Source organism: Electrophorus electricus, chromosome 13, assembly GCF_041902795.1.
Source record: "Electrophorus electricus isolate QZ-2024a chromosome 13, ASM4190279v1, whole genome shotgun sequence".
In the NCBI taxonomy this organism is placed as follows: Eukaryota; Metazoa; Chordata; class Actinopteri; order Gymnotiformes; family Gymnotidae; genus Electrophorus; species Electrophorus electricus.
In genome coordinates this window covers 16180321-16207657 of record NC_137509.1, presented here as the reverse complement: position 1 = coordinate 16207657, position 27337 = coordinate 16180321, and the positions used below count along the sequence as shown (strand labels likewise).

At 38.9% G+C, this 27337-nt stretch overlaps 2 protein-coding genes across 9 annotated transcripts; both read left to right on the top strand.

Moving 5' to 3' along the window:
* The first annotated feature begins 4869 nt into the window (after positions 1–4869).
* LOC113579295 (RP1 axonemal microtubule associated) lies at positions 4870–17456 on the top strand. 4 transcript variants are annotated; one of them, XM_027013110.3, is made up of 4 exons: positions 4870–4949; positions 7089–7770; positions 9462–9609; positions 10150–17456. In XM_027013110.3, exons 2-4 carry the CDS (start codon positions 7096–7098, stop codon positions 15555–15557), a joined length of 6231 nt encoding a protein of 2076 aa, XP_026868911.3. In that variant the 5' UTR covers positions 4870–4949; positions 7089–7095; the 3' UTR covers positions 15558–17456. The 4 variants fall into 4 exon arrangements, with proteins under 4 accessions (XP_026868911.3, XP_081551351.1, XP_081551352.1 ...); XM_081695225.1 differs by having other exon boundaries at positions 4871–4949; positions 7028–7770; XM_081695226.1 differs by lacking the exon at positions 7089–7770 and having other exon boundaries at positions 4901–4949.
* An 863-nt stretch (positions 17457–18319) lies between these two features.
* On the top strand, positions 18320–27307 carry LOC113579313 (tyrosine-protein kinase Lyn-like). 5 transcript variants are annotated; one of them, XM_027013148.3, is made up of 14 exons: positions 18362–19751; positions 19948–20037; positions 20278–20392; positions 21031–21076; positions 22211–22316; positions 22468–22566; positions 23352–23455; positions 23665–23814; positions 24192–24341; positions 24757–24939; positions 25286–25362; positions 25576–25729; positions 25952–26083; positions 26684–27300. In XM_027013148.3, exons 3-14 carry the CDS (start codon positions 20279–20281, stop codon positions 26884–26886), a joined length of 1518 nt encoding a protein of 505 aa, XP_026868949.1. In that variant the 5' UTR covers positions 18362–19751; positions 19948–20037; position 20278; the 3' UTR covers positions 26887–27300. The 5 variants fall into 5 exon arrangements, with proteins under 5 accessions (XP_081550759.1, XP_081550760.1, XP_081550758.1 ...); XM_081694632.1 differs by lacking the exon at positions 19948–20037 and having other exon boundaries at positions 18340–19751; positions 22259–22316; positions 26684–27303; XM_035519895.2 differs by lacking the exon at positions 19948–20037 and having other exon boundaries at positions 18345–19751; positions 26684–27302.
* Positions 27308–27337: the final 30 nt, after the last annotated feature.

The window sequence follows — 27337 nt, the reverse complement described above, 5'->3', positions numbered from 1 at the left end:
GCCCTTAGGTGTAGAAAGACAGGAATCCCTCCTGTGCATGCGCTGCTATGACCACAATAAAAGCCATCAAATACACAACAAAAGAGAAAACAAAAATTGCTCAAGCGTGTATTATCTTTTACAGTCAACTTTAAGTGAAGGACTTTAAGTGTTTATCAGAGTCAGCTGTAATAAATAGGGTGTTTCTTGTCTTAAACGGAATGTATGTGTGAGCGAGTATAGGTGCATTTGAACGTATGCTTGTTTGACTCTGTCTGTGTGTGTGTGTGTGTGTGTGTATGTGAGTGTGTGTGTGTGACTGGGTTTTATAATCCTTGGAATATGAGTCTCCGCCCTGGCCTTATCACTTTCATAGGCATGGCTTTCCCAAACCCAGTCCAGTTGTGCTGCTTCTAAATATAAACTCACACTTGATCAGTGATCCAAGCTCTGACACAATAAGCTATTTTCACTGATTTGACTTTTAGGAGAGTGTGTGTGTGTGTGTGTGTGTGTGTGTGTGTGTGTGTGTGTGTGTGTGTCTGTGTGCGTATATATATATATTTCATTTTCAGAGGTTTATAATAACGAGAGACAAAGCAAATTATATTTGAGTTCTATGCATGGTTTTAGCTGTTGAGTTAAAATAAACCTTAGTTATTGGTTATAAAAGTCCCTTGATTTGGTGGTGGTGAGAGTATAAAAGTGATATCTAATATTTAAAAAATGTAATCTTTAAAATTTGATCAAGATAAATTGAGAAATTTGTTTATTGAGTTAAAATCCAACGTGTTGCCACAGCTATCAGCTTTAGAGGTCCACTGGCAAAATGCAACAAATGTGGCAGCATTATTTAGTTACACAAGATTCAAAATAGGAGACTATACGGGAGAGGCTGACACAAATATCCATTTGCAGTTAAGACCATATTTTTACAAATAATGGCTTTAACATTCAAAGAAAGTGCTTATTTGTTTATTTTTACACTATATCTCCAAAATCACTGTATTTTTGCTAAGATATTTTGTTGTGGAATCCATAATGATTCTACATTATTATATAGAATATATATATATATATATATATATATATATATATATATATATATATATATATATATATATATATATATATATATATATATATATATAAAATACTAATAATAATATAGTAATCACATCAGCAAGATTACAATTTCAGCATTCCTTAAAAATAGATTATGTTTGGAATGTTGCCATTGATGTATTTATGAACAAAAAGATGAATGTTCATTGTGTTTAATATTGGAGCATTTGTGGAAGTTTCCAAGAGCACCTGCTCACATTTCCTCAGTGTAAGGACTGTCTAGGTGACTTACCCTGTGAAAGATTAGCAGGGAACATCCTCACTTGTTCAGGAAACAAAGTTCACTCAAATTCACATTGCTTCCACTACTCTGGGAAAGACAGAAGGATTTCCTCCTAAATAAGAATACATCAGAATAAAACTAAATAAAGAAGAAAGGGCACCATAACACAGGCCAGACACCTTTGTTGGAGTATGCCTTTGGTGTGTGTGTCTGTGTGTGTGTGTGTGTGTGTGGGTGGGTGGGTGGGTGTGTGGGAGTGTGTGTGTGTGTGTGTGTGTGTGTGTGTGTGTGTGTGTGTGTGTGTGTGTGTGTGCGTGTGTGCGTGTGTGTGTGCAGACCTATGTCTGTATGTTTCTTTCCCAGGCATGCTTCAGACAGGGGGGGTCACAGCAATGTTCCTGTTTATCATTCAAGTTCCACATTAGCACCTGAGCAGAATAGGAACAGACACACATGCATATGTACATTTTGTTTGTTGTTTTTTTCTTGCTTTCTGCGGGATGTGGTTGGGGTGTTTGAATTAGACAACAACCCAGAGAGGGGAAATAGTCAGACTGCAATAAGGCCTATATATGAAGCCTTTTGTTCAAGCCAACTTGAATAGTTTGGATTTTAGTATGAAAGCAAAGCTGTCTTATAAAATAGATGTGTATTTAATTAGACTTTATCTAAATGTGCTTTCCTATGCAAATGGACAATTATTCCCTTATTGCAGTAGTAACAGCAATGTGAAAGCAGAGCAGTGGTAACCTAGGACATAAGTCTAGGAACTGGCTTTATATTTATAAATGATCAATGAAGAATTTTTAAAAAACGACAAAAAAGTAGGCAAACATTTGCCTCAGCCCACAGGTAGGGAAAGTGTAATTGAAAAAAAAAAACATTCGAAATGATACAGGATTCAATTACATGTTGGACATCGGTCTTTTAATATTTCGGACTAAATACTAAGTGATTTATTACTTTTCCATTTAATAAAAGTCGGATACAATAATCTAATTTGAGAAGGTGGAAAGGACTGTATAGCGCCCGCCAGAGGGCACTCGCGTGCTGTCGAAAAAATCACGCGCAACCCATCAAAAGAGCGAATTCTTGGATAAATGGTGGAAAGCACATTATGTGCCTAAGACCTGTGGTTTCACCGAAGAGCATGTTTATTTTGGAAAACTGGTTTAGTTATAGTTAATAGTTTTAGATTATTAGACTGAGCACCTTACAAATATAATCGCCTTAAAAATAAAGAAATATAAACTGATAATAACCTGAAGCTTTGTTTAGAAAACAGATAGCCCTTTCGCCACTTGTAAAGACTATTAACGCATAAGAGTTATCTTGGATGAGCCTTTTAAAGTTCAAAATTATCGAAGGGATAAGAACTAAGAGGAGGGAACAATTTTGTAGAGTGAGTATGGCTGGGAGGTAAGTGTATACGTGCATGAGCGTGTACGTATGTGTGTAGGTTAGATTTATAGAGAGCAGGCTAAGGTGAGACTATTGTTCTGCTGTAATCTGTTCTGATAGCTGTTTCCTTATGACACAAAAGTGGGTGTATGTCTGTGGGTTCTGTCAAAACATTTATTTTTGTAGACATTCATATTTTAGTTTGAAAGGAGTGTTCACCTGTATCTCTGAATGTCTTTTTATGCTGTGTGTGTGTGTGTGTGTGTGTGTGTGTGTGTGTGTGTGTGTGTGTGTGTGTGTGTGTGTGTGTATGCACTGCATACCATTGATCTGTGTAAAGGCCTGTGTATAACCTGAGAAGTTTAGCAGACTGGCATGATGTGGGGTTGAAGGCCAGTGCAGTCGGGAATTCCAGTGGAAGAGCGGTCAGGACCCGGAGCAGTGAGGAGCCCGGCAGCAGGAAGTGCTTTGCCAGGAGTCTGGAATCTCCGCTTCCTCCTCAAAATGCTCTGGAGAAGCCTGGAATTCTCCCTCATTCATGCCAGCATGGACTGGGGCTTTCATCTTAACTTCCAACACATCCATTTACAGACATATCTCAGAAGGTCACCAGGCATACTTGAGAAATAGAAGGAAAAAGAATGACACAGAAAGGGAGATGGGATGGAAGAAAGATAATTTCTTGATTTGTGTGTGTGTGTGTGTGTGTGTCCCAGATAGCTTCCCAGTAAGTGCTCAGGGATCTGGAGTCGGCACCTAGACTGCAGTGAAGGATTAAATATAGAGCCAGGCATTCAGTTCAGATATCTCAGTACTACACATCTTAGAACTAACAGGGATCGAACATCAGATTCTGTTGTGTGTGTGAGCCTGTGGGTTTACTAAAACTATACCAGATAATTAAGCTGTGAGTATGTGCAATTGTACATCTCACACACAGCGCATGAATATACACACACACACACACACACACACACACACACACACACACACACACACACACACACACACACACACACACACACACACAGTCTCTTATCAGTGGGAATGGAGTTTGCTCTACTGGATGTTTGACATTCCTACTCTCAGTTTTGTTTTGGGAATGGGACAGACCCAGCAGGAGACCACACAGGCATTCCAAAGTTCTTCTATTCCTCCAGGTCCAACATTCTTTCCCTATGTATATATACTAAGGGAACATGTGCACATTCCAATGATCATTGGTCCCATGGGTAATGGTAGTTCTTTGATCATTTTCCACCTTATTCCAGCCTCAGGTGAGGGTTAATGACAGAGTATGTGTGCCTGCCTGGCCTGTGTGTTTGTGTGTGTAATATGTAGTGTATAATAAGTGTAACACTTGCTGTTTTATTATTGGTGGAATGAGATCATATTTTCTTATTCTCTCTGTCATTCTGTCTGTCTGTCTCTCTCTCTTTCTTTCACCCTCACACACACACACACACACACACACACACACACACACACACAATAGTTTTGCATGTTGTTATTTTGGTTTGGCTGCTATGCATTCTTTCAACTGGAGTTCAGAAAGGAAGGATTGTTTGAGATGGTTTATCCATAACGAAGCATTCAACAACCAGCCAGAGGAGGGGATAAGGTAGTCATACCGTGGTCTTGTCTTTCTCTTGCTTGTTTCTCTTTTTCTCATATAGCAACACACACACACACACACACACACACACACATGTGCTGCACACTCACACATAGTCTGTCCTTATCCTTCTTATGTATGCACAATGAGATTAGGCCACTTAGGCCCAAAACACAGAAACACAGAAACTGGCCAGCTGTAACAGGGTTTAACACTAAAATCAACCGCAAGAGAAGGTTATTCATCAGACACTGTGCTCATGTATTTAGTTTATTGTCCATATCTATCTAATTTTTATTTTTTATTTACGCCTGTTTATTTGAATGATGAATAAGACAAAGATAGTCACTCAAACATACACAATAGCTCTCGATTCTTGTGAGCTCTTTTATCACTTATGCACACAAATGTAAACACACATGCACTCACACACGTGTGTAAAGAGCTCTCTGTGCAGAGGGGATTAGCACAGGGCATAGATTAAGGAAATTAACACTTAAGCCATGACCCAAAATATCTTCCAGCCTCCATCACTGAGTTCCACATACAACAAAAGAGATTCCGTGTCCTCCTCTTCCAGACTTTGTCTTCAACATGGGAAATCTGGTAAGTGTGAAAATACTTTTTGCCTGCATTATTACTGAATGTGTGTTACCTTCTTCTTTTGTATCAAGCACTTGTTTAAAGAAAGTAGAAAGTAGTTGCCCAGTTAATCATCCATGAGGTGAATGTACAGTTGTGTTCAAAATAATCGCAGTCCAACATCACTAACCAGATCAATCACTGTTTTTGGTAGAAATATATATTTCTACATGGCAAAAAATTACTAGTAGTTGTAGTAGAGTAATGAACCAACAGACCCAACAGTTATGACATGCATGCTGTTGATTCTGTGTAATTAAATAATGAACTAAAAGGAGTGTGTTCAAAATAATAGCAGTGTGAAGTTCAATAAGTGAGGTCATTCATTCTGTGAAAAAACAGGTGTCAAACAGGTGGCCCCTATTAAAGGATAAAAACAGCAAATGTTGTGCATACTGGTTATAGTGCATTTTTCTCTCTAAAAAAAAAAGGTAAAATGGGTCATTCCAGACATTGTTCAGAAGAACATCATACGTTGATTAAAAAGTTGATTGGAGAGGGGAAAACATATAAAGAAGTGCAGAAAATGATAGGTTGCTCAGAAAAAAATGACCTCAAATGCTTTAAAATGGCAACAAAAAGCAGAAAGACAGAAGAAAGCAGAAAACTAGCATTTGAATGGATCGAAGAAAAACCAAAAGGGCAAAGACTCAGGCAATGGTCAGCTCCAGGGAGATCAAAGAAGGTCTAAAGTTACCTGTGAATATTGTAACAATTAGAATACGCCTATGTGAAGCCAAGCTATCTGCAAGAATCCCCTGCAAAGTCCCATTGCTGCAAAAACAACATTTGCTGAAGAGGTTACAATTTGCCAAACAACACATCAACTGGCCTAAAGAGAAATGGCGCAACATTTTGTGGACTGATGAAAGCAAGATTTTACTTTTTGGATCTAGGGGCCGCAGACAGTTTGTCAGACGACCCCCAAACACTGAATTCAAGCCACAGTACACTGAAGACAGTGAAGCATGGTGGCACAAGCATCATGATATGGGGATGTTTCTCATACTATGGTGTTGGGCCTCTTTATTGGATACCAGGGATCATGGACCAGTTTGAATACATCAAAATACTTGAAGAGGTCATGTTGCCTCATGCTGAAGAGGAAATGTCCTTGAAATGGGTGATTCAACAAGACAATGACCCCAAAACTCACCAGTAAGTGTGCAACATCTTGGTTCCAGACCAACAAGATTAATGTTATGGAGTGGCCAGCCCAAACGCCAGACCTTAATCCAATAGAAAACTTTTGGGGTGACATCAAAAATGCTGTTTCTGAGGCAAAACCAAGAAATGCAGAGGAATTGTGGAATGTAGTCCAATTGTCCTGGGCTGGAATACCTGTTCACAGGTGTCAGAAGTCGGTTGACCCCATGCAACACAGGTGCGAAGCAGTTCTCAGAAACAGTGGTTATACAACTAAATATTAGTTTAGTGATTCACAGCTAAATATTCAAGCATTTTTCAGTTTATCCAGTACATTTTTGAGTTTGCAATGGAAAACGTAGACACTGCTATTTTTTTGAACAGCCTAATATTCCCTTTTCTTCACTTTCTGTAAAGTAATAACACATTTGATTAATTATAATCCATATTTTGAATGACCAAAATATTAGTTTAATGTTATTTTAATATAAAACTTTCACTCATTTTTCACTATACACAATTAAACAAATTATTTCACTATATTGCAATAATAGTGATCATTCAGTGTAATTATAAATTGGATTGCCGAAATAACTGACCACTGTGATACAGTGCCAGTGTGATTAATCTAGCAAGATGAGGTGATAAACAACACGTGTTAAAGATGTTCCTATCTGTTGTACAAATTATACACTCACAATTCAGGGCTCAACCTGTTTAACATTGGTTATACCAGTACTTTAATTAGACTTATTAAAACGATGTAAATTGCTTGAGTTCATGTGTTTGTTCATGCTGGCAATTATGAGGCCAGTTTTTCTCATTAAGGTGTTGGCAAGACAAGTCACGTTTATTTTGCATTTACATTTATTTTGCATTTACATTTTGCATTACAGTTCCTCTCCTCTACCTTTTCTTTCACTTCCCTCTATCTCCCCTAATTGGCTGCTGTCACAGTAAGGTTATGAACAAAGCACCAATGGTGCACAGGGCTCCACTGCCCGTCCAATCCTCAGAAAGTGACCATACACTGATGACATCACGCCAACCATACATGACCGAGCCAATCGCCTCGAAGCACGTGTGCTTCTTCAAAAGTGGCGATGCCCAGTTCAATGGCTTACCAGTGGTTATCAACAGCCGCACCTTCAAGACCTTTGAGGCGCTGTTGGACAGCCTGTCCAAGCGTATCCCACTGCCCTTCGGGGTTCGCATCATCACCACGCCACGGGGCCGCACGGCCATTCACTCCCTCGACCAGCTGCATCACGGCCAGTCCTACATCTGCTCTGACAAGCGTACCGTCAAGCCCATTGACCTGGAGCGGGCACGCCACAAACCGCTTCCATGGTACCATGCCCGGCCCTTCAGCAGAAGGAACCTGGCCTGGCAGAGCCAGAGCCGACACCAGGCCCAGAGGCCAGCCCCACGTGGCACACGCGGGGCCAAGTGGCGCCAGCATGCCCCCCTGCTGCAGGCACCCAGGCGGCTGGTGGTTTTCCGCAATGGAAATCCTGAAGTCAAGCATACGCTGTTACTGCAAAAGAGGACCACCCACTCCTTTGAGGCACTTCTAGATCACATATCTGAAGTCATGTGCTTCCCTGTCCTGAAGCTATACACTCCTGATGGAAGAAGGGTGAGAACTATAGTACTCTTTTGGCCTCTTTTTTCTTTTTTTTTTTCTAGTATCAAACTGAGGCACTTGTCTTTCTGCACGTTTTGACAATGTTTGGACAAATTTTCACAACTCAGTTTGTATAAAAATTACACAGCTACACAGTTACACTCTGCCACTTCAGCTATTACTACTGGTCAGTTACTACTACTGCTCCACAGATACACTCTACTTTAACACTTCAGTTACTACTACTGGTCAGTTACTGTTACTACTACTGCCCCTCAGTTACACTATACCACTTCAATTACTACTACTGCTACACAGTTACACTATACCACTTCAGTTACTACTACTGCTCAGGTACTACAACTGCTCCTCAGTTACACTCTACCACTACAGTGACTTTGTGTTCCAGGCCAAATAATCTGAAACCATTAAAATCTTTGATCAATGTGGCAGTGAATTTTCTGTTGGCTTTTTCAATAGAAAATCCTACCCAGATTAAGAAAAAAAGTAAATATAGCATATGAACACATTTTTCCTGAAGTTAATGTTGAAGTCATTAGTTGAGTTAGAGTGTAGTTGAGTCAGTTTTTAGGTAGTCATTAGAAACAGGTTCATTTAAGTGTTTATTTATATGTGCTAGAACAATGTCTCCAATATTCTTTCTTCCTACAGCATTTTTTCAGCATTTTTACAGGATTAAATTGATTAATTGGTTAGAACCACTACGTTTTCTTTCTGCAGCCATCAATGCAGAATCCATGTTTTAGCTACGTTGGTTAAGCAATTTTTGGTTTTACAAAAGCATCAGCCACATAATAATGTGTCAGCTGTTGGTGACAAAGTCACTTATTAAGGTAAAACTTCACTTGAGTAAATGCCATTGCTTTGTTAATTGTCAGCGTGGTGGGAACAAATTTTTATGGGGATTTATGCTTATAGCATTATTTCTGCTCACTAACTTTAGGAGGCCTTGGCCATGTAACCATATTGGTACAGGTTGGGATATAGTGCAAACTGTTATTCATTTAAATACATCAGGGGCTTGTCCACAGTTGATATGAGCATAAATATGATGGGCTGAGCATGACCCACAACCCGAGTTAATCCTCTTTACCATCTCATCCTATTATACAGAACTGCATCATGGAACAGAGCCTGAGAGGAGGAGTGAGAAATATACTGTAATAGGGACCCTCAACCACTGAAAACTACTGCAAATTTAAATAGTAACTGAAATAATCAATTGTAACTAAAAATCAATTGTAACTAAAAATCAATAGCCTTTGACTATCAGTGACCACTAGATATATTAAATGCAATGGCAGAGCTCTGAATTACACAAGTAAAAGTAGCTATTATTTAAACTTTTAGCTATTTTATTTATGTTTTAGTTGGCTTAAAACAGAAATACGTTTTTGTAACATCTCACTCCTTACCCTCACCTGCAATTTCTTCATGCCACACAGTACAAATACTTCTAGTTTAAAAGGTGTATGAACAATGAATTATTAAATGAATTTTTTTAGAGAAAATTAGGGCAAATTCCTACTTGGTATGGAATTTAAAATTTTAAATCACTTGTCTATAGAAGAGATATTTAACATGTTACTAGATCAGTACTCAAGAAGCTCCATAATGAGTAATTTGAAAATCTGTACATAGCTGAATGTGTGATCAAATTGATATGTTTTGCTGTGTTGCAGTTGGATGGTCTTTCTGCTCTGATCATGTGTTCGGGGGTAGTGGTGGCTTCTGGTCGTGAGCCTTTCAGCAAAGGAGACTATGATGCCCAAAAACCCTCAGCTCCAACTTGGCTACCAGCCAAACATGTAGGAACGCATCCTATGTTGTGTAAGTCCAGCACATTCTGTCCAGTTCATTATAATGGCAGTTCTCTGTTGAAATTCCACTTTAGACTAACCATTTTTATGATATGTGTTTTTGCAGGTTGTTTTCACAGCCTATAAAGCTGAAACTACCGAAACACTTTCTGCGCAATTCTGTGAAAGTGTCAGAATTAACTGCTTTTTTGTAATGCTTTTGTTTTTATTACCCAGCTGTATTTATGCCTACAGGCTTGTATATATGTGTAAGTGGCTATGGTTGAGATGATCTGACATGAATTGCTGAGACACTGCTATCTCTAGTAATACGTACCATGACCTACATCTTGTAACATGCATGAAAACTCTCTCACGCCATTGCATTGTCTCTCCTTTTTCTTTTTTTCTTCCTGTCAATATTTACCTGCTGTTCTGGACTGCCTGATCAACTTGATGGGTTTCACATCTACTTCTGTTTGATTCTGGTAAAACACTCTGCCCTTTATTTATTTATCTGCTGCATGACTGTGTCTGTGTTAATCCTCTTATTGACAATTTACTTCTAAAGGGAAAAACAAATTCATGACTAGAAGTACCAAAGCTCCTATTTCACTATCCTCAGAGCACTACATTATGAGTCAGACACACAAGAGTTTTGCAGGAAGTTGTGACTGTCCAAGTAGCCCTCCTGCTTCTGTGGAAAGGAAGATGGATCATCCTACGGAATCCGTGGCAGAGACAGACACAGTTGCCTGTCTGGAATGTGATGGTGAGGAAAATATCCAGGTGCCCACTGATGAAGACATTGAGAAGTCCTTTCGGGTCAACCAGGATGGAAGCATGACTGTAGAGATGAAGGTGCACCTGACTATTAAGGAGGAGGAGACAATCCAGTGGACAACCACGCTTAGTCGCTCCAGCATTACCAGCCAAATGCAATGCATCTCAGAATCTCCTGATCTTGGCGTTCCAGTTGATGTCGACACTGTGCCCTCAGATATAATCCAGACCTTCCCCAGTGACCAGAGTGATGTCTCTAATAAGGACAGCAGTATAAGGCATGAAGTACTGGAGGTAGGTAGAATAGGTACTTCTACCTTAGGGTGGTACCAACTTCAGCAGAAACAATTATCCGTTGGGACTCCAATGAAACATACTGAAACTGAGAGCAAGGAAATCGCTCTTGGATCTTATGGATACAGGGAAGAGGCAAAGAATGGTGAGAAGAAAGAGGAATGCTGTGTGTTAGAGCAGTGTATCAGTCACCCTGTACCCAAACCCTGCACTGGCCTTACCAATGAACTGAACACATTCACCTCACAGCAAAAGTCCAGTTTCTACAATCCAGCTGAGATCCTACAGGATGGTGGGGAGATATTCCATGAGACCACGGTTCATGTCTATGAGCAGCAGGTCTGCCAGGAGAATTTCTTTGCAAATAAGCACCTATGTGTCCAGGATATGTGCACCTGTGGGTCAGCCATGGATCATGCAGAAACATCTGATACTATATTTCCTGAAATGTCTAACAAAACAATTTCCTTTTGCAATGATAAATTGGAGTCTGAGCTTTGGACTAGCACCACTTATGAAACACTCCACAGACAGGAAAACCTCCATACAACATATAACAAAAACATCCCTCAAGAAATCATAAACACTGAATCAAGAACGTGTTCTCCTATAACAGAATTTGTTAAGCCTTCAGCCTCTAGAAATCCCTCAACAGCTGATACTAACAAGAGGAGAAAGCCAGTAAGAGTACTTGTGAAAAAGAATCATATGTTTCAGACTTCCGCTTCTGAACGAAAACGAAAGAATAATGAAACTGATATTCTCAAAGAAATAAGGAAAATTAGAGCGGATATTTCCAGACATGCAGAAACTATAAGACTACCTGAGTATTGTAGAGCAAAAGCTGCCAAAAAGCTGATAAAAATGAGAAACTATTACGTTAATGGTTATGAAAATATTCCTTCTGTGTTACCCAACACTGTTCAGCTGAATGCACAAAGTCCAAATGAATTACCAGCTGAGGAAGAGCTATGTACCAATGAAAAGAATCCTGTCCAAGCAAACCTGTCCAGCGGGAAACTGAATAAAGGTTCAGCTTCACCAAAGAAAGACCTGCTTCATGAGGAACATGATTTGTACCAGGAGACACAGGAGCTTAGCGAATGCATCTGCCTTCCTGCTTTGCATTCCTCACCCTCAATATTTAATGAATATGTAGAACTCTGGTTGCAGAAAAATGAACCACATCCTGGACAGGAACAATTGCCACTTACCAAGACAAAGCCCTCTCCAAAGGTGTTGTTTATAACCACTGAGACTGTGGGTGCTGGAGAAGCAGCAAAGGAGGATTTATCATGTTGTGTTTTAATGGATAATACTTTATCTTCCAGAAGTCTGTTCAGTAAAAATAAGTCTTCTGAACAGAATGTATTACTGAATGATAATTCCTCTGAGAAAAATGGCATCCAAACAGCACTGCCAGAAAATGTTTGTACAGAAAAGGTATCTTTTACTAGTAATGCTACCTCAGAAAATAATTCAGCATCAAGAGAATCATTAGAGCTATCAGAATTATCAAAAACTCAAGGAACTGATAAGTCCTTGGAAAAAACGTCAACAGGTAATGGCCACATTAAACTGTTACCTTTCCCTAGAGATTCCTCTGCAGAAAATATTCCTCTTAGCCATCCATTTATAGATTTAATACCACAAAACAATACTTTGTTGAAGGCATCACGATTCAGTCATCAAACTGAGGGCAAAAAAATATTTAATAGAAAGAAAACTTCTGCCAAGAAGTCAGATGTTCTACATTCTACTTCGAACAAGGGACTTGCATGCAGAAGAACATTGTTGGACAAATCACAAGTAAGTAGTGACTTAAATGGAAAATCAAATGGAAATCAGCAAAGTTTCAGTTCACAGGGGGTTACTGGCACATGTGAAATTAATAAATGTCCATCATTAAGGACGTTATCAGATGCAGAAATGATAGAAAAACCAGTCCAAATGGCAGTAAAGCGAGATATGAAGCATGTTCTTGAGGAGCTTTGCCATTACATTCAGACACTCTGTGAAGTGACGCAGCAAAAATGGCTGATGCTACATTCTGCAAAGCATTCAGACTGCTTGCCAGACTTCTCCTCACACATGGGCAATACATTTGGCTCTTCATCACAAACACTTAAGCTGACGGCAGCCATAGAAGATGCAGAGCAGCTGACAGGCAGTCTGAATGCTTTGCAGAATGTAGCATGTGTTCAGCTGCTAGATAGTTGGATAAGTTTTTGGGAGCTGAACTACAGGTCCCAGAGTCACAGTGTCATAACAGACTCCTTGAGGAGCGGCTCTCACAGTGGGTTTGGCTTTGAGGAGGAGGTAATTCAGGGACTCATGGAAGAACTAGGTATTCCTGACAGGGTCAGACAGGAGCTAGCAAATTTCTGCACTCAAGAATTGAAGAGCAAAAGAGGTAATCAGGTGGAAGTATCAGAAGAGGTAAATGAGTCTTTCTCAGAGATAAAGTTAAATAGGGTTCTAGCACAACTCTTAGGTGATGAAACAATTAGGTTCCCGCACTCTGTATTTGAAGAGGAGGTAAACACATACGTAAAATCGGTCATTGAAAAAGCTATTAAAACACACCTTGAAGAGAGTGGCAGTTTGGCGTTGTCTATGGCACAATTACTGGCTTGCACTCAAAAAGAAATAAAAATGTTAACCAAGGAACAGGAAAGAAACATCTGCTACATAGAGACAACAGAGCAGGGCGACTGTGTACGTGCTTCTGACATCTGCAAGGACATGCCCTCCCATAAGCACATGTTAGAAGTAAAAAGAGAAACGGTGGATGCAACTCACAAGGGAGATCAGGGACTAGATGAGAAAGAATATGTTCTAGAGAAGAATACTGAATATCCTAATACAATAGATTATATTGAAAAGAAGGAGACTGTGGAAAAGGTGATGGATGCAATAAAAAAGGATAATGATAGGATTACTGGAAAAGAGTCAACTAGTAGCAGTGAAGTTAAATTGACTGCTTCTGAAGAAGACAAATTCAGTTTGGGGGAACACATCTTAGGAAACAGGTTTGATGAAGAAGTCATTAGCTTTTCTGAAGTTCAAGTCAACAAAGAAGAAAAACGTCAATTAAATGCAGCAACAGTAACTGATATGGACCAGAAAGATCCCATGCAGAAACCTTTAGGTAAGTTGCAAAATGAAGATCACAAAAATGAATCACAAAGTGAAACATACTGTGTGAAGCACAGTGGACCATCTGGAATGCTAGCTACCCTCTTTGCTACTCATGTGAATTCAGACATGGAGGACAAGATTAAACATGAGGCAGAGCAGGAACAAGTTATCTATAAAAGTAAAATTGTTTATTCTGAGGAGAAGCAAGTGGTTTCGGAGGCTCCAGAATGCTTTCTAATTCATCAAGAACATTTTGTCGAGCAATCAGAATATGATCCAGATGAAGCTGTGGAAGGGTGTGAAGAAAATATTGGACATTTTACTGGAAAAAAGAAAAATTCAAATTCAGTGGCAGAGCTAATCAGTAACCTTGAGTTGGCTGCACAAAGAGTTAGCTATATACCTGTAAAGACATTTTTGGCACATACTGAGATACCAGAAGTTTCAAAGACTCATGACTTAACTAATGTTTATCATCTATTCAATGAAACAGACAAAATAGAGGGGTTTAAAAGTGCTTCGTCTAAGGCCCAAACACATGGCAGAAAGTATAGTGAAAAGCATGGTAATCGAATCTCACCAAATCATTCCCTAAACGTGGTCAGAACAACTAAGCATTCACACTTGGACATAACATCAGAACTCCCCTCCTCTTCATTAGCTTTCAGCTATGATTCTCCAAGCAACTCTTTGGCACAAGAGCCAGAAAGAAGCAGTCATGTTAACCGAGTAAAGTCAATCAGAGAGATGTTCCTTACTAAGAGCAACAGTAGAAAACAGAATGTGAAAAGATTTTCACCCAGTTCAAATTCTGACCTGTCTGACTGCAATCCTGAATCCACTGACAGTGGGGGAAACCACTCCCAGACATCACCAGAGGCATACAGTAGTGAGGATGACAATAGCCGTTTAGCCATTGCCAAAGGTTTTGTTAGAAAAACCATTGAGCGTCTCTATGGAAGAAGTAATTCAGATGGTACAACAGATGTTAAGAGACCATTATCTGCATCCAAGGGGAAGTACACATGTCCTGGAAGGACCCATGTAAATAGTTTGACCTCCTTCCATGAAGCTTGCACACGGGGAGTGACTGACTTATCATACTTCAATGCCACAAGCTCCTTTGATGCCTTCAATGAACAAACTCACTGTGTGCGTCCATATTCCCAGGTGAAACCTGGAGATGCCATTCTTACTGACAAAGGTCACTGGTTGCCTTTTGAGAACCACTCAATTCATGAAACTTCCCCAGAGCTCCAGGAAACTCCCCCCCAAAAAATGAAGCTCACAACCATATCAATTAAGCCTGATCAAGACACTGTAAAGGAAAATGTTCCATATTCATTATTTTGCCCAGCTTCTCCTCATAGGTCCCTCCCTTCCACTGAACTTGAAGAACTGTCTGGGTCATCAGGATCAAAGTTCACCTATTTCAACTTTCCACATTCAAATGACTCTGAACTGGACCTGGAAGAAAGAAAATCTGATAATTCTGAAAAAACAGAGATTAAAGTGACTCCTGTGACACAATCACTTAAATCCTGGGAGACCTTAAACAGCTTTCTTCCTGCCTTCAGGCCACCAGTTGTCAAGAAAGCAGATAACAAGGTGCACCCATTGACAGAAGCTGTAACACCTCCTGTAGTCATCCAGCCAGTTAGGGGACAGAGTGCACATACAGAAATCACAAGGCATTCCACAGAATCTGATCTCCTGGAGATACTTTTCATATTTTGTGGACGACACTGTCCTGTACTCTAAAGTAGCCATTTAGCACTGTATATAAGCAAACCTCTTAATTTGCCCACATGTAGCTGCAGTAAATGTCAATAACCAAATGAATAAATTATTCCCATATTCATTATGGCCAGCACTGCCTTACATGCTGTGTTAATGTGATGGATTTTTTTCAGTTCCTGGAGGTGCTGAAGATGTGCAATGTCTTGATTTAGGCAGCACAGCTGTTGAATATTGATTAGCACTTAAGGTGAGAGAACATGAATTATTTAGTGCCTTATCTCTCATCATACCTCTCAACTGTCAGTTCAAACTGTTCATCATGCAAAAAAAGAGAATGTAATTAAACTTCAGATGGATTAAAAACCATTATTTCTAGTATTTCCAGTTTGCTCAGTGGCCTCCTGGCTACTTTAAATTCAGTTAACCTGAGGTAATTTTTACTTCACAAACACATCACCTCTTCTAAGGAAGGACAAGGAAAGGTGTAGTTGATAAATTACAGGCTATCATTAATCTCATTTTGAACAAGAGGTTTAATCTGTTCAATGCTAAAAGTGTCATGGAATTGGCAGCTGCTTCTGGCTCCCAGCATGGGAGTGGGGCACAAGCTTCTACTCACACATCATATATGTCATATAAACCCACTTCTCTCCCAAACATTACATATCTGCCAATTATTGTTCTTATAAGGACAGTTAATTAATGTCAATATAGCATTTATGAGGTAGGATATTACAATTACTTAATACTCTATTGGTTTTTAGTTTGTGAACTAAAGTATTTACTGTTTTTAAGACGATAGATTGAGATGCAGTACTCTTGGTAGATTTGTTTTTATATTTTACATTTAATTATCAGTATATGTTATATGCCCTTAAACTGTATCCCTTTAGTAGGATCACTGTAAATTATGTTTAAGAGAATAGTTTCGAAAAACCCACATTTCTCTGGAAAATCAGTGACAACTGGCAAATTTATCTAATTAAAGTTTATTTATCATGTTTCATGGTTTTCTTAGTCTCTTATGCAGTAGGACAGGTTTGTACCACTAGATGGCAGGATAAAAACTCTCCTGCAGTTACTCTGCCCATCCACGATGTGGCAGCAAATGCTCAGTATTGGCAGGCTTTCTTTATTCTGAAAACTGCTACATACATGGAAAAACGTGCACATGGAAACACATATCCATACAGGTATCCTAACAATTCACAATACGTGTGAAATGGCGTTTTGCATTTCATGCATAATATATTTTAAGTGGTATTCAAGCCTAGAATACCTTCTAAAATGTTATTAGTGGGGTGCATGTGCATCCACTTATGTAGCCTAGTACATTTGGCACATTTTAGGTCTTCTAAACTTGAAGATCACATATATGACTGATTACATGAGTGGAAATTAGCAGTAAGACTTTGTGTAGTCTTATTCCAGCTGTATTCCAGCAGCGTTTACGATTGGATTATCATTTTGTGCTCAAATAAACTGCCATTTGTCATGTCCTATACTTTTGTGCAACCACATTTTTTCATGACACAAGAATGCACATTTTGTGGAGTGAATTTAAAATAATTTCTTCAAATATCAAAATTAGTACTTAAAAAAACCCAAAAACTTATTGTTCATCTAGGCTTTTGTACACCTTTGATTTTGATTTTGTACCAATCAATGGCATGTCACTATTAATAAAATGTATGTTCTCTGGCTAAAAATAGAATTCATGTGATGGCAAATTTAGTTGCTTTTTTGTTAATGTAAACAATGTACATTTTATGTAATAAAAAAAAGTGATGGTTACAGAATGCAATTCAAAACTTTCTACAGCTTGTCTTCATAGTTGGTTATGACTTTCCTGGGAACCTAAGCAAAATTCTGTTATCTTTTCCAAGATGTTTATAAACACCATTGACCATTGGCATTTATCGAACATAAAAAACTGTATTTCACACTCACTTTTGTTAGGTGCAGAGTCACAGAACACAGTCTGGAAGTATCTCACAAACAGGCAAGACACAGACAGACCAAGAGCTGCCTTGCCCAGCTAGATTAGTGAGACAGACACACTAGAGAGGGAATGTAATATAAAAAATAAACTTAACGTTACTGATATTTGCTGACATCAAACTTGGAGATGAGAGAACAGTTTATTTTATTGTTGTTCCCACAATTCACTCTTGTATTGTTTTCTCATGACCAGGATTATTCTGCCTCATAGTTTCATTGAAGTTGTAAACACTGATACCTGCTTTTACACGAGGGGGACGCAGGGCCCTTGCATAATTTCTGGGCCCTGCACAACTTGTAATAACAAAATAAAAGTACTTGTTTCACAATGTGTGCAAGAAATTAACACAACTAACACATGCAATGTTCTGTCCTACACTGTATAGGTGAAAACATGGTTTGGCCTTTATAAAGCGAAGGTGATATTGGAAGGTGCAGACCTTGAGATCTGAAACTTGACTTGTTCAGCAGCAGTTGTTTGAGACAGTCTGGGATTTTTAGGCTTGGCAGTAATTATCATCTGTTAGAGAATAAGGTTGCTGGCAGATATGTGTAATTTTACAAAGCACTATACAGTTGCACACAAAATCACCCACCAGTGAGGAATTATTTTTTAATTATTTAAATTTTTAAAATAATAAAATTTTACATGCAGGGTGTCCAGGGTTCTGAGCTGAGAATATGTTTATAGCATGTGTGACCATTTGCATATGATTACACAACTGTAATTTGATTAGACGAGACAGTATAATAGCGCTGGAACCTTTTAACTACACATGTATCACTCTGCTTTAGCTGTGTTCTATTAACAAATAATTACATTAATGAGCGGAATCAAATCACACATGCCACCAAAGCAACTGTCAGCAAACGTATTTATTTTTGTACAGTTAATGGAAACATACAGATAAATGTACGTGATACAAAATAGCTGGCCTGTGGTAACGTAGACCTACACAACGTAGCAAGTTAGTGTGCAGGAAAATGTTTAGGTGTTGCTTGAACTCCCAGTAAAAAGTACCAAAGTCCAGTACCAGTCCAGTTGCGGAACCATTTGTATTGTCGGAGCCAAACGATTTATTAAACAGCCCTTATCCTGACACCTAATGGCCTGTTTGTTTCAGATAATCTATACTATATCTATAATATAGATTACTGGCCACCTCCATGTGGGGGATCGGGTAAGGACTACAAAGCAATCTGATTCTTCATCTCATGTGGGCTGAACCTTATAGAAAAAGTGTACTTAATAAATAATCACTTTCATAAATATTGTTTGCTACTTTTTGGTGGTAAAAAGAACTTATATCTCCTTTAAATAAACCAATTATAGGCTAATTTGTTGTCGCTTGTTACTGTTATCTAATAAATTGTGCTTGTAGAACTGTTTAAAAAAAAAACAGTATCACTATCAAGCTCATGGTGTTATACTGAATATCAACACTCGGCCGTTCGTAGGCACCCATGTATAATGGTGGGTGTCCCAACCGCCTTGTTATTACCGTGAACCACACTGAACGTGTCAGAAACTTACAAATTTAAACACGCAGACATTTTAACATCTCGCACCCTGCGGAACAAATATACTCACGCGCGCATGTTCCTCCAACAGCCGTGTAATGTAATGCCTTGCATATTACACGTTTCTACATACATAGAGTATACGATGGCACCGAAGTAACATTTCAACATTCAACAGCGATGTTTTCGAGATGCTTCTGTCTATTCAACGTCCACGCTTTCTCCTTTCCTTTGAAACGCACAGTAGGCGGCGTATTATGACAGAAATGAAACCGGTATGGTAATGGAGGACGTAATCAGAAAAGGAAGATCCTTGGTGCGTTATTGAGTGTTCTTTGTTCTTTGAGTTACTAACACGGGTCTTATTTATGTAAGGGTCTGCTGTGTCTAAAGCATTCCATGCTGGTGTTTGGGGGGTTAAATTTCCGCGGAAAAAAACTATTTGCATTCCCCGGCGCGCATATTCTGATGTAGAAGCTGCACGCCAATATGCTTCTCGAGGGAGCGACACCAGTTGAGCGCTTTTGCATCTTTATGCAAATATTTTGAAATGAAGACAGAAAGTCCATCTGTGTTAATACGTCGCTGAATGCATGGGGAAAGTAAGAGCCAGGACGCTAGCTATGCAAAAAACCTATTTATCATTAATTTGACAGAAAGACACGGGCAACTAAAGAAACCTTCGAGGATTAGGTGAGTCTAATCCGAGGATTGGCCTGTCGCATTCACCGCACCGATCTGATGCAGGGGTGCTGTTTCATGTTACAAATATGTTTTCATACTAAATGCCCACTTAGGTTTTTTGTTGTTGGTATTATTCCGACTTTTCAGTACTTTTTTTTTAAAGATTTTTTATTTTGTAATAAACTAAGATTACCGTTATTCGTAGACACTTTTCAAACTAAAGTCACCCAACTGAAACTCCACGGAAGACTTCACCCTACACATGGTTACTATTCTAAACCATTGCTAGTCTAAGGTATTTCTTTATTCTGTATATTGCATCTCCCTCTATCCCAGTCTTTTAATAATCAAACATTTTGTTAAAACGTATTTCCTCTTAAGCCTAATTTAAATCTGATTTGAAGGTTTATGCAGTTTGTTCAGAAAACAATTGTTTGCTTTTAAAATGTCTTTTCATGAAGTTTGACACTTATAACCCTTATGCTTTATGTATAAGTAATATAATAAACAATGGCATTTCTTTATTTCTTTCTAGTATGGGATGTGCAGGTTCTATGGAAAAGGGTGTATCCCATGAACAAACTCAAAATGACACATCCCAAAAAACCAAATACAGCCAAGATCCAAAACAGTCAGCAACAAATGTAAAGGTGAATATATTCTGACATTTTTAACATAGATTTTAAAGTTAAGCATCTCTATAATTGAATTTGCTAGTCTTGGGCCATAAATGACTTATCAGTGCTTCATCACTTGCTAATAAGTTGTTGTTGCTGTTGCTGTTTTGTCCTTGATTTTTACAGTCCCTACAAAACTTATTACCTAAAGGAACTTGCATTTACAGTTTTGTTAAAAGAGTTTTGTCTGTCATTACTGAATAGATAGCAAATGAGAAGTATCCTTTATTGAAAGTGTATCCAACTTTGTTGTTTTAAAAGCTCTCTTGTAGGAGTCAAACATTACATTTAATTTCAGTTTGAATTATTTCAGTTTGAATTCTCTGTTGCATTCTTCTTAGATTAATGTTTATTTATTTATTGATGGTTTTTTTTTTAGTTGTCACTAGTGAGCCTATGATAACTGTTAACTGCATACACAACTGTCATATACAGACACACAGTTACTAAATGGAAACATTGTGTGTATTTTCACTCATCATTTAAATGGAGAGCACATTCAAATAATGTAGTTTTGAAAACCCCAAGTGAAAGGTAAATACCTTCAGAATTTGCATATAATCAGAGTTTCCACTGTATTTAAAGGCTCGCTGTGGTATTTCTATCTCTAGAATTCATCATCTTTACTGCCTGAGCAGATTCTTCAAAATGATGATGGTATGTCACTGCAGACAAACACATGTACAGACTCAGAGTGGTTTCTTCTTTTAAAAATCCCCAAGTCTAAGCTTTCTAAGTTTATATTTCAAATAGCGTTGCCTATTTAATAAATGGCAAGTTGGTGAAAAATGCTGCAAGTAGTAATAGTTACTGCTCATAGTTTCATTTGAACAACAACTCAAAATGAATATTTATGCCCAACAATATGAGAACATTATAGCTTTGTTGTGAAACCACAGCTCAGAAAACACTTCAAAATAAATAATTTTTAGTCTGAAAATCATGTATTTGGAGCTGTATATATGCACACATTTATTGGAGCCCCTACATTCAGTGCTTTGAGTATCTTCCCTTTGCCAGCACTGAGTCTTCTGCTATATTTCATAATGTGGGAGAACACAGAACAAATAATTGGAAACTCCATAAAGAATCTATCTAGATGTTGAATCTCTACTAGATACTAGTAAACTCTTACCTTAGGTCACTTGACAGGTTTTTCAGTGAGGTTTTGGTTAGAGAATTAGGGTGACCATTGCGAAAGTGTGATTCTGTGATCAGCTACATTTTGATTGAAAATCTCCTGGTCATTGAAGAAATCCTTGATGTCATATACTCTGGCAAGGTGCCCAGTGTCTTTGGAGGAAAAATACCCTAATAATATCAATATGGTTTGAAGTGAGTGGCATGGGTCCTATTGAATGGTCTGGCACAGGATATTTGACATCTTATCCTGTGTATCATTATAAATAAGTTTCTTCCAGCATGGCCATCCCTCTTTTTTTTTTACATTAAACACACCTCGGGTGTTTGTAGCCAAAATGCACCATATTTGTCTTATCTAAAAATGAAACAAGTCAAAATACCAGCAAAGGTTAGGAAATTCCAGGTGCAAGTTTGCAGGGATATCTTCTGGCCCATCTATCAAATAGCTTGTTGTCATAGATGTGTCATCTGATTGGTGTTCTGGAAACATAATCACTCAGAAATATGACAAGCCTTGGGTCTTGATAGTTCTGAATGGCAATGCAGAATGGGAATATAGAGCGTGCATGTGCATGCATTTGTTGTCGTGCATGGGATAGTTTCCTTCTGTCTATACAGGATGAAAATATGGTCTTTGTGTATTTACAGCTGCCAGTCTAAAAGAGATGGTAATGGTTGCTCTGTACTCATATGTAGCAGTGAAAAAGACTCAGCTGACTTTCAAAAAAGGAGAGAAGTTCCAAATATTGGACAAGTGAGTATGCCTTACATACTGTGCATAGATGAGGGATTGTCTCAGTCTCTCACACCATATGTACACTGAGTGATGCTGTAACAAATAGCTTGTCATACCGGAGACATCATTCTGTGTGTGTGTGTGTGTGTGTGTGTGTTATGTGTGCTAGGAGTGGTGAGTGGTGGAAGGCCAAGTCACTGTCTTCTGGCAAAGAAGGTTTGATACCTTACAATTATTTACAGGTAGAAGAGAGCATAGACTCAAAAGAGTAAGTACTCTAGAATATTTATGTACACACACCATGCCTTCAGGGGTGTATGAAATAATGGTAATGCCAGATGAAAATCAGATTTTGAAGTGACTAAAAGGATTGGAATTGGTGCATTTTCATTATTTATGTTACTGTAGTAAAATGAATGGGATCATTGAACAAAATAATGAAAATAATGAAACGATGCCAGTCACAAATAAGGCAAAATATTTAATCTTTTACTAAAATGTCACTAGCTAAAATTGGTGCAAATAATGCACCTGTTCGAACTAGTTATCAATGGGAGAAGTTATTAATCGGAGAGCAATGTTCAGTCTTTATGGTATTCACATGAGCACTGCGATGCTGTTTTCACTGCTAACAGCTTGGTGTGTACTACTAGTTAGTTGCTGCAAGTTAGTAGATCAATAAAGAAAAATGCCTCTTCTAGGCGGTTCCCCTAGGTGAAAGAAAACCTGAAGCCAACCACTTTAAGTGCATCTATTTTGCATGAGAAATAGTAAACTGTGTCGTACATAGGCTACGTAGGGTGAACATGGTAATGGACTTTTAATGACATATTAATGAGGACAGCGAAGGTGTAGGACCTGCCTTTGCTTTTAGACAAGCTTTGGTTCACGAGGTACAGCTTTTGTTGAGACTGCATTACATGCTGATTCGTTATGTGGTACTTTTTTTTTGACCAGTGCACCTGCAGTTCAGGCACGGACTATGCAGCCTGTTTGGAAACTTCCAGTTCACCACTTCTTTCTTTCTTTTTTCTTGGCTTCTCTTCTATAAAGCTTTTTCTTTAAGAGCATTAACAGAAAGGATGCTGAGAGATACCTGCTGGCTCCTGCCAATAACCCAGGAGCCTTTCTCATACGAGAGAGTGAGACAAGTACAGGTCTGTAATGTGTGCACACACCCTCACACCCAGTAAAATGAAGGTGTGTATTTTGACACCCATTGAATGAAAATGCACTCAAGCAAACGACTGGATCAAATTTAAATCAAACTGATTCAAAGGATCAGCTTCTACCTCGAAGACAAAATTGAGGATTTAAGTTTTGTCTCTATGTCCATTTGCATGTGCGCATGTGTCACTGTATGTAGGGTGTTACTCTATGTCAGTGAGAGACTTGTGCACAGATGGTACAGATGTGGTAAAGCATTATAAGATTCGCCGGCTAGAGGACGGAGGATTCTTCATCTCCTCAAGAATTACCTTCAAAACACTGGATGACCTCGTCACGTACTACCAGAGTATGAAAACACATGCACAAATAAACACATATATAAACACATCCATATTACTGAGAAACGTGTAAACAAATTCCTCTACATGTGTCTTTTTTCTCACATTACCTTTAATTTGTAGGGAAATCAGCTGTTATACCCACAAATATTGCTAGTTAAGAAAAACATAAATGAATCTACTTAAACTACTTAAATCATATCCAGCACAAAACCAGCTCCTGTGCATTTAATGTTCGGAATCATGCTGTAGCACTCTTGATCTTAGATTAAATTACATTTGTGTCTTATATTGTGTCTTATATGCCCTTTCATTTGGATTTAAAATTGTTCCATGAGTCTGTTTGCTTGTTTTGGTATCATCTTGCATGCGTGTGTGTTTATAGAGCAGGCTTATGGATTATGTCGGCGACTGGGCAAAGCATGTGAGAAGCCCATAATTGAAAAGTGGGATGAAGATGATTGGGAGATTGCTAAAGAAACTCTCCGGATGGTCAAAAGACTTGGAGCTGGTCAATTTGGAGAAGTCTGGATGGGTGAGTGTGTATTTTGGTCACCATATAGGTGGGAAAAAGATAATTCGAAGAGCTGTGACTGACAGGGGCCCTAAAAAAGGCTTTAGCTGGGGTGTGATGGGGCCCAACGTGATATGTTTTCACGTAGCCCAAAATTCCTGGCAGTGTCCCTGTTTGGAGCTCTTAATTCTTCCTTTTTCTGAATTAGCAAGACTTCCTGCTTGCCTTAAGATCACCTCTGCATTTCATTCTCTCACAAAGCCCTACATGGATTCCTCTGTGCTCTCCTTTCCAGACATTTAAATGTGAACAGTTTCAGTAACTACATCAATGGATGCACTTCAGTATTGAAACATTATTACTTTACATATCCGAGTGATTTGGATACACTGCCTCTATCACTTCTCCCTATCTGTCTCGCTCTGTTTCACTTTAGCGATGTACAACAACACTACCAAGGTTGCAGTAAAGACTCTGAAGCCTGGTACTATGACAGTCGCAGCCTTTCTGCAGGAAGCTAACCTGATGAAAACTCTGCAGCATGACCGCCTGGTGCGCCTGTTCGCTGTGGTCACCAAAACGGCACCAATCTATATCATCACAGAGTTCATGTCAAACGGTGCACATGCAAATTTCTTTTAAGTTTAGAATTTTGTCCCAAAGCTTGCTCACATACTTGGGGATGTCCTCTAGCCTCAGTGACCATTAACATAAATCGTCTGGATGGGGTGGGGGGTGAGTTCCCTGCAGTGGCACACCTACTAAGTCTGATAGTTAAATGATATTTCTGATCAGAGAAATCACCAAGCTGAACTCCAGCCTTCCAAGACTGGGCTTAAGCATTCCTGGAGCTTCAGTTCTATAAATTTTTCAATGTGCACATTAACAAAGTGCTGATTGCTGACTATATGATGCTGCTATCATAAGTTGCCCATCACTGACTGACATCTCTTTTTGGGTGGTAGGGAGCTTGTTGGACTTTCTGAAAAGCCCACCGGGCAGAAAAATACTGCTACCCAAACTGATCGACTTTGCTGCCCAAGTATGCATTCACATACGCACTCAAACACCTCTACAAAGTTGTGCTCCTGAGGCTGATTGGCTGTAAACTACACAGTGGCTGAAACAGATGTCTGATATTTATGAGCCCATTTCTCAGAACTGCAGAAATACTTTAAGGGAAGCGAGACTGAAGTGAAGCGTGGTGCCTGTGTAGAAGCAGAAGAACAATGGAAACTTTGTTTTTGTACATTAGATCGCAGAAGGCATGGCATACATTGAGAAGAAGAACTACATTCACCGGGACTTGCGAGCAGCTAACATCCTGGTCAGCAAGAGCCTGCTCTGTAAGATTGCTGACTTTGGCCTGGCTAGAGTCATCGAGGACAACGAATATTCCGCCAAAGAAGGTAGGAGTAGACCTTTCCAAAACATATACTGCATAAATACAGTAAATGGCAAAATCAGCATTGAAAAGTCATTGTTAAAAAATCAGCATTCAAAATTCATAAATCATGAAGATCAATTAATTTAACATTTAAAATCCAAAAATGTTTTTTTGGGGAAATATAGTTTTGTAACCACAGTTTTCCGTCCACATATTACCAACATTCCTCTTTCCTTTGTTTTAGGTGCTAAATTCCCCATTAAGTGGACAGCACCAGAAGCTATAAATTATGGTTCTTTCACCATCAAATCAGACATGTGGTCTTTTGGAATCTTGCTTTCTGAGCTTATCACATATGGCAAAATCCCTTACACAGGTCAGGAAGAACTTGTAACTCACTATTTCCTTACTATCTGTAATAGGTTTAATATTTTGTATAACAACTGGTATAGGGTGACAGCTTTACGGTGCTGATTTTTCTGCATCAACTTGTGATACTGTTTGTACTTGAATTTGAATCTGTTAGAGGGTTCATAAGATCAAGGTGTTTGCTGCTTCCTAGAGGCTGAAGCAGGTATGTCATATATAATAGAACTGAAAAGAGATACTGTTCCTAAGTACATACTGCATATACAAAGACAATCAGGTGCTACTACTACAAGATGGCACCAACAGCAACAAAATTACCTGATTCTGCCAGATGCTACCAAAGTAGCCACTTATGAACAACCAGCTTAAAGCCACATTCAAAGACATATCTATTTCTAGAATCATTATGCAAACATATATACTCTTCTTTTTATCAGTACATAAGTGCGTGTGGTAGAACTTAAATATGGATGTCTGTTTCTCTGCTAGTCTTTTATCTACTGTATACTGAGACAACCAAGGACAAATTCCGTGTGTCCAAACATACTTGTCTAATAAAGTCTGATTATATTTTTTGATTCTGGTTATGTCTACCTCACTGCGGCAGGTCTGAGCAACGCTGAAGTGATGGCTAGACTGCAGCGGGGCTACAGGATGCCACGCCCCCCAAACTGCCCCCAGTCCCTGTACAGCATCATGACTTCCTGCTGGAAAGCCAAGCCGGAGGAGCGGCCTACCTTCGATTACATGCAGAGTGTCCTGGAAGATTATTACACAGCCACAGAGGGCCAGTACCAGCAGCAACCCTGAGAAGAGCAAAGGAGGGCGGTTCAGGAACATTCAACAGCACCGGTAATGGGCACCACCCCGCCACTGAGCTGATATCGGCATCTCCCGCTAGCTTAAGCTGACAGACTTGGATGAGTACAGATACTGGACAAGGATCAGCCCAAGAAGAGCATGTGCACAAAATGAAAACAACCCCCACCCCCCGAGAAAAACAAACTATATAACCCTGACCACTGATTTCCAGAAATCAAAATACTTCATGTAGCAGTGTCTTTCCAGCTCCTCTCTCTAGTCTGGAATGTAAGAGTTTTTAACTTTGTTTTGTTAATGCAAGCATGTATTCTTTTATTTTTAGTATAACAGGTCATTGTAAGAACATGCACCTGGTGCCTTGGTAAGTTTATTAGACAGAGAACAAGCCCAAGAGTTTGTCTTATTTATTATTTAAAAAAAAAAAAAACATTAAAAATTT

Excerpts from the sequence above, each read along its gene's own strand:
- LOC113579295 (XM_027013110.3), top strand. The coding sequence starts at position 7,096 with ATGAACAAAGCACCAATGGTGCACAGGGCTCCACTGCCCGTCCAATCC. Across the intron at positions 7,771-9,461 it reads ACACTCCTGATGGAAGAAGG|TTGGATGGTCTTTCTGCTCT; the intron begins GTGAGAACTATA and ends GCTGTGTTGCAG. Across the intron at positions 9,610-10,149 it reads AGGAACGCATCCTATGTTGT|GGAAAAACAAATTCATGACT; the intron begins GTAAGTCCAGCA and ends TTACTTCTAAAG.
- LOC113579313 (XM_035519895.2), top strand. The coding sequence starts at position 19,648 with ATGCATGGGGAAAGTAAGAGCCAGGACGCTAGCTATGCAAAAAACCTA. Across the intron at positions 19,752-20,277 it reads AAGAAACCTTCGAGGATTAG|TATGGGATGTGCAGGTTCTA; the intron begins GTGAGTCTAATC and ends ATTTCTTTCTAG. Across the intron at positions 21,077-22,210 it reads GATTCTTCAAAATGATGATG|CTGCCAGTCTAAAAGAGATG; the intron begins GTATGTCACTGC and ends GTGTATTTACAG.